The sequence below is a fragment of the Apium graveolens genome, unplaced genomic scaffold (genome assembly GCF_009905375.1).
Source record: "Apium graveolens cultivar Ventura unplaced genomic scaffold, ASM990537v1 ctg102, whole genome shotgun sequence".
Taxonomy (NCBI): Eukaryota; Viridiplantae; Streptophyta; class Magnoliopsida; order Apiales; family Apiaceae; genus Apium; species Apium graveolens.
Genome location: NW_027417068.1, coordinates 12,254 through 18,812, shown reverse-complemented (window position 1 = coordinate 18,812; position 6,559 = coordinate 12,254). Strand labels below are relative to the sequence as shown.

The following is a 6,559-nucleotide window of genomic DNA, read 5'->3' as shown; positions in this document are numbered from 1 at the left end:
GGTCTATATAATCGAATTATATTAAAAGTTGCAATTCAATTTTATATTTTAAGAGTTATGAAATATTAAAAAAAATCCGTACATTGTACGAAATCTAAACTACTATATATATATGTATAATTATTATCGAATTATATTATATAAAAAATTTTAAATAAATAAAATTTCAAATCTGAAAAGTTGTAATTCAATTTTATAGTATACAAATTATAAAACATTAAAAGAAATTTGTGCATGCGGGACTTAAACTATAAACTAGTAATAAAATTAATAAACTTAAATAACAAAAGGGATAAGGAGAATATACGGGCGTTGACAAGGGAGGAGCAGCCCACATCGGTAAGTGTTTTTAGTATGTGTGCTTTCTAAATTACTCCTCCCGTCCTCCATTCCACTGTAGCAGCTGTATTTATTTTCCACAACCACGCGGTTATGTTTGTAGAGTTGTGTTTTATTTGTACTCCATTTTGTTTCATTCACAAGAGTTGTAAAGAGTTTGGTTGATGAATCCGAGAATGTCAACTCCTGGACAGTCAGATGTACCAGTTAACATGGAGTTACAACAGAACTACAACACTAGTGAAGATGATGACTCTACAAGTATTTTTGATATAAGAAGAAAGTAAGTAATTACTACTACTCTACTTAGCACAATCACACACTTGCTGCCTTGTCTATGATAAGTTTCGAACCCTGGACATCCTGTAAAGGGAGCGAGGGAAATTCCGATATAGCAAGAGGTGTTTGTTTAGTTCCATTTCTCCCCTGCAAGACTACTTGGTTCTCTACTTGGATTTCTTTAATTGATGTTTCTTGTTTTTTCAAGGGAGAGGCTGGAGTTATTGATAGTAAGGACTATACAGCGTGTAATTGGTCCAATCATGGGGGATTTAGTTCGTAAAGTTGTGAGTCCAATTTATCTCTCATATGTGTTTTCTTGTTGCCTCCTCCGATTTAGCCTTTGAAGGAAAATAAGTAATCTTTCGCTTTGTTTGTCTACGAAAATCCGCTTGTGGCCTATTTTTATCCTGGTTTGTCAAATTTTATATGTTTTTGTTTCATGAATTTGGCTTGCATATTAGGATTCTCTTACTTTATACTGTTATATTCAGTTCAGTTACAGTATACTGTTTACAGATCGTGATCTTGTCGGATTTAGTTTTAGTAGTTTGTTCTTTGTCAGGAGTTTTATGTAGTTGTTTGGGTTACATAGGTATAGTCAAAATTAGAGGATTAGGTCCAAATTGCTATTTCAATCCGCTAATCACCAACCATCAATATTTGAGGATCCTTCTAGTCAAACTTCTAATTTGGTTCAATCTGCCAATTTTTTTCTCAAATCTCTAACTTCTAAACAGGCTATATATATTAATTTATATTAAAAAGTTATGTCTTGCAAAATGTTTGAATTGTTTCTTTTAAAACCAACTTTTGATTACTATTAGTAGTTCTACTCTGTTGCATTCATCATTCATAAAAAAATTTCATTCGTGTTTCTATAAGTGTGTAAAATTCTATAACGCCCGCTAGCCCAGGTATTACATATGTACTGTTTTGCTTTTGATAATCTTAATGGCAGCAAAATAATAACATTCATGATGTATTTGTATTCAGGTGAAAGAGGAAATTGAACTGGTACAAGAGAATCTTATACGTCGCTTACAATGGTGTGGGGTATTATCGTTTTGATTCATATTTGTTTATCCTGATTTTTTTTGTCGTCATTAGCAGTGGAACCTTTAAGGTAATAGCTTAATAGCTTTCAAACTACTAAAAATTAATTTACTTTCATCCAGCAATTTAAGCAGGCAAGGGAGTACTTCTGAACCTCGATACTTGCGTCTCAAGTTCTTGGACAATGTAAAATCACCAGTCCTTACTAGCAGTAAAATTGAAGGAGAAGATGGTACCTCTATCAACTTAGCTTTAGTTGACAGCTTATCTGGAAAGGTTGTAAAAACTGGACCTGAAGCTGCTGCGAAGGTTGAGATACTAGTTCTCGAGGGTGATTATGCTGGTCATGAAGGACGCAACGGGAACTTAGATGACTTCAACAATAGGGTTGTTAGAGAAATGGAAGGAAAGAAATCTGTACTTCAAGGTACTACTACTCTGAAGCTTAAAGAAGGCATCAGCAGCATTGACAATATTTCTTTCACACAGAATTCAATCTGGATGAGAAATTCGAAGTTTTGCCTTGGGGCAAGAGCCGTAAATAGTTTTCCAGGAACTACAATAGAGCCAGCAAAGACAGAATCGTTCAACCTTAAAGATAATCGCACAAAATGTGAGTACCTCAAAATTTCATAGTTACTTATTGTATAAAGTGTTGAAGATCTATGCACACATTTAACCCTCCCCCTAAATCGAATTCCATTTTTCCCGCCCATCTTTGGGGCAAAAATTTTGGCAGGGAGTCGAACTTGAGACTCCGCCAACCAGAGCTCTGATATCATGTTAGGTAACCAATCTATCTAAAACGTTAAGGTGTTAGAGAAATGTCCTAACTTGATCTTAATTTATATTTGTAATACTCACACACATTCATATATGGAAGACTGTTGATAGGTTGAAATTATTACATGATAGTATAATATAATAAAGTAGGTGGACCGCAAAACTGAATCCTTGAAAAATATGATGGAATTTTGATTCATTTTCTGGTACAATATCGAATAAAGGTGGCCAGTGCCATAAGATTACATTTTAGTAGCTGATTACAATGAATCTACATTTTTGGCAAGAATAAGCACAATTTTGATAAGGTTTAGCCAAGACAGTTTCAAATTATACAGGCATGATTCATCTGTGTTCGTAAATTCGGTAATTGATCAGTCGGTTGAAATACTATCATAGTAACATATGTTAATTAAAACACTCTATTCTGGTCTAATTGATACCAAGAGTCTTCTAATTTATGTTTTCAGCATATGCAAAAAAAGATGTTCCATCTTTGCTTGATAAGGTATCACGGCTCAGACATATTGGTAAAGGCGGAAGCACAAAACTAAATGATCAGAGCATCTATACTGTGAAGGATCTTCTAAAACTCCTAAACACAAATCCAGAAAGACTCTATAAGGTGACATTACAATTCGCTTTCATCTTATTTCAGCAATTTTTGAGTGTATACTGTGCGCTACCATATGAATTATTGCCTATTCAATGCAAAAATTTAATAGGAAGGTAAAGAATTAAGAGACCAGAAATTGGTAAACTAAGCTCGGAAAGAGTATGCGATGAAGAAAATGGGAAAGAAGAGAGTGTTCCTTACTCGGCAGGTTCCACGAATAACAAGCATAAAAATTGCCAAATTAGAGTGGCTCATTTATCTTATTTCCTATGATTTTTCTTGTATTATTCATCTCTCTCATCCATACCCCCCTTCATTAAGTTCATTACTGTCCATTTTCCATTATTATAACTCCTAACTATTGTTTCATTAAATCGTCGCAACTATTAAAATAACTTGGTAATTTGAAAATTTTGAGAAATTTAATATCTTTTCTGATTTGTTAGAAAGAAGGCATGTACGAGGGTTCAGTTTCAATCAACTACACGAGTCACTTTTTCACATTGCAATTCTGTTAAAGTTTTAATGGACCGTGAGTATCTCGTATCACCTACAATTAGGTTAGTTCGTATCACATTGCCTGTTCCTTGTGTACTTTTGTTGTGCTTATATGTATTTATAAATGGATATCACAAACATATAGAAAAGCACAATTGATGCCTACTCTGGACTGTGGTAATGATCACAACAGATTAAAAAAAATTCTGATGCCTGTTATGGTCAATGACTCGTTATCATAAAAAAATGTGCAGATTCTTAAAGTTAGCTCTAAGATATGGGAGGAAATAACAGACCATGCGAAGACATGTCTAATTGATGAAGAAGTATACATGTACATTGATCATAATTCACAACAAAAAAGTGGAGTTGTATTTGATGTCATCGGACAGGTGAAGGGATTACTTAAGGGATCCCAGTACTTACCTATGGATATGCTATCCGATACTGAACAGGCATGTTTATCCTGTTTCTTATACACATCAATCTCTCCCTTTTTTTTATCTGTTGAGTCTAATATGTTTTATGTTATTTTTATTTTGTAACAGAAGAATGCCCAAAAATTAGTAGCAAGTGCATTTGATCGGTGGGAAGACGTAAGCAGATATGATGATGAGAACTCTTTTATGGAAAGCTTGCCTCACGAATTGGAGTCAACAATGATAGAAATTCCTAGTCCATATATCAACCAGGATTTTCTGTTCGATTTATGTGAGCAAGCAGGCATTTCATCATATGGTACCAGTACTTCCCTTACTGGTGAGGAATTTCTGCAATCCTTGAACTTCAATGAGCAACATGTACAGCTCAATCCAGAACTAAATCCTAAACTGTTATGGAAAAGGGTTATTTGTGTTATACGTGTTTCAAGGTGTTTCATGATACGAAAAAGGGTTGGATCCTTAGAAAGGGACCGTGTCAACAAAAAACAGAAGATCTCATAACATGTGTAGAAACAGAGCCTCAACTCATAGTTGCGTTGTAGTTTAATACTAGTCTCATAGGTGCTGCCGTATAAGATACGTGCAAATCAGGGGAGCAGAATGTTGGATTTCGATGCAGCAAAGGTACAGGAGAACATAGAAAACATTCTTTAGTTATGTATAGTCAAGCATGTAGGTGTTTCTCCTTACTTATAATGCAAAACCTTGGCTTAAAAGGCGAAGCTCTACCAAATATAGACTTGGTAATTAAGCATGTAGGTGTTTCTTCTTTTAAAAGAAGAATGTTGAATTCTGTAAGGCTCGTTCTTGTAGTGTTGTACATACTCATTTGTAACATAAATTGTAATTAAACTGCAAAATATGTTTGCTTTGGGTTACATTAAATATGTTTGCAAAATTTGTAACATACCAAGTTTAATGATGAACTCTGCAGAGGATTTACTCTCATTAACTCTTGTTTCTTTTATTAAGTCTTCATCAAAATGATTTGAGCGTATGTGAATAGTTTTGTAGATGAAATATTTGTATCAGATTTGTGTTTTTGTCTGGGAATTTTCTTAGTCCCCTGTTCTCTGAAGTTGTTTTATTGGCATGGGTTCTTCAGATGAAATTTTAAACGTTTGTGTTCTACTTGATTTATTATAGCAACTAGCTTATGTATCATATTTATTAAAATATGGGGGCAAAATAGTAAATTTTTTTACACGGCCGAGCTCGAACTTGAAATTACTCGGCTCATAAGGTTTACGAGTCTTGTCGAGCCGATACTATTTTTTTAATATAAATATATTTGTATATAAATATTTAATATTTCATTTATATTTTATATATTTAATAGAAGCGATTTCGAGCATAAACAATCATATTTCGAGTTTTTGTCAATATTTGGTGAAATTGATTCAAGCTTTCGACCCGAACTTGAGGCGACCGGACTATTTACGACCCGAGTTTCAAGCTTGATTTAAGATTTGGTTGAAATCGAGCTCGTGCTCGAGCTCAGACATTTTTAATCGAGTTCGAGTCTGAAAGTTTTCGACTCGGCTCGGCTTGATTTTTAGCCTTAATTGTTGTACACAACTATAAAGTTAGTATTTTGAAATGAGTTAATTACACAAGACTCGATAATTAATAAATTATTATTATATGGTAATATATTATCAGCAAGTTAATATGGTAACATAATATCAACAAGTTATTTATTTATCAGTTCTAAATTTTTTTTATAAATAAAAAAGTTATAATCACGTTGTTGTACATGAGTATAAAATTAGTATATTTTAGTAAGCTAATTACGCAAGTCTTAGAATAATTTCATTTTATATCAATATTAAATTATATAGGTTTAACCATCCAATATGAAAAAACAAATATATAACTCAGAATTTGATGTTATCAAAATATAATCAAATGGGCCTCTACCTCAATTGATTGAAGGCACATGTTTGGATATATGTATCACAGGTTCATTCTACAAGCCAACAATATTTTTTCATATTTATTCAAATACGTGCACAAAATAGTAATTTCGAATTATATGTTTCTCCTAAAAAAATTGGGCCTATCGAACTTTTTATGACCCGAGATTCGCGTTTGAAATTTAAGGTTCGGTTGAACTCGAGTTCGTGCACGAACCCGAACATTTTTAATCGAGTTTGAGCGTAACAGTTTTTGACTCGACTCGGATTGATTATACCCTTAGTTGTTACCCAAGTATAAAGTTAGTATCTCGAAGCAAGTTAATTACCGGAGTCTTGATAATTAATAAATTATTATTATACAATAAGATATTATCAACAAGTTAATATGATAATATATTATCAACAAGAAATTATTTTTTTGATTTATAAATTAAAAAAATAATTATAATCCTATTGTTGCACATGAGTATAAAGTTATTATATTGTAATCAGCTAATTACCCAAGTATTTGAATAATTTTATACTGTATAAATATTGAATTATATAGGTTTAGTCATCCAAAATAAAGAAACAAGTATGTAACTCAATAGTTGATTTTATCAAAATATAATCAAATGAGCCTCTAA

The 6,559-nt window shown here is 32.6% G+C and overlaps 1 protein-coding gene across 2 annotated transcripts; it reads left to right on the top strand.

Moving 5' to 3' along the window:
- Positions 1-321: 321 nt before the first annotated feature.
- LOC141699679 (calmodulin-binding protein 60 A-like) lies at positions 322-4,981 on the top strand. Of its 2 annotated transcripts, XM_074503530.1 has the most exons (8): positions 322-339; positions 484-622; positions 827-905; positions 1,615-1,667; positions 1,797-2,287; positions 2,928-3,082; positions 3,826-4,026; positions 4,120-4,981. In XM_074503530.1, the coding sequence occupies exons 2-8, from the start codon at positions 504-506 to the stop codon at positions 4,513-4,515; spliced, it is 1,494 nt and encodes a 497-aa protein (XP_074359631.1). In that variant the 5' UTR covers positions 322-339; positions 484-503; the 3' UTR covers positions 4,516-4,981. The 2 variants fall into 2 exon arrangements, with proteins under 2 accessions (XP_074359631.1, XP_074359630.1); XM_074503529.1 differs by lacking the exon at positions 322-339 and having other exon boundaries at positions 349-622.
- The last annotated feature ends 1,578 nt before the right edge of the window (positions 4,982-6,559 follow it).

Bases quoted from the DNA above. Each gene is read 5' to 3' on its own strand.
- LOC141699679 (XM_074503530.1), top strand. From the start codon at position 504: ATGAATCCGAGAATGTCAACTCCTGGACAGTCAGATGTACCAGTTAAC. The intron at 1,668-1,796 runs GTGTGGGGTATT...ACTTTCATCCAG, and splicing joins CTTATACGTCGCTTACAATG to CAATTTAAGCAGGCAAGGGA. The intron at 3,083-3,825 runs GTGACATTACAA...AAAAATGTGCAG, and splicing joins ATCCAGAAAGACTCTATAAG to ATTCTTAAAGTTAGCTCTAA.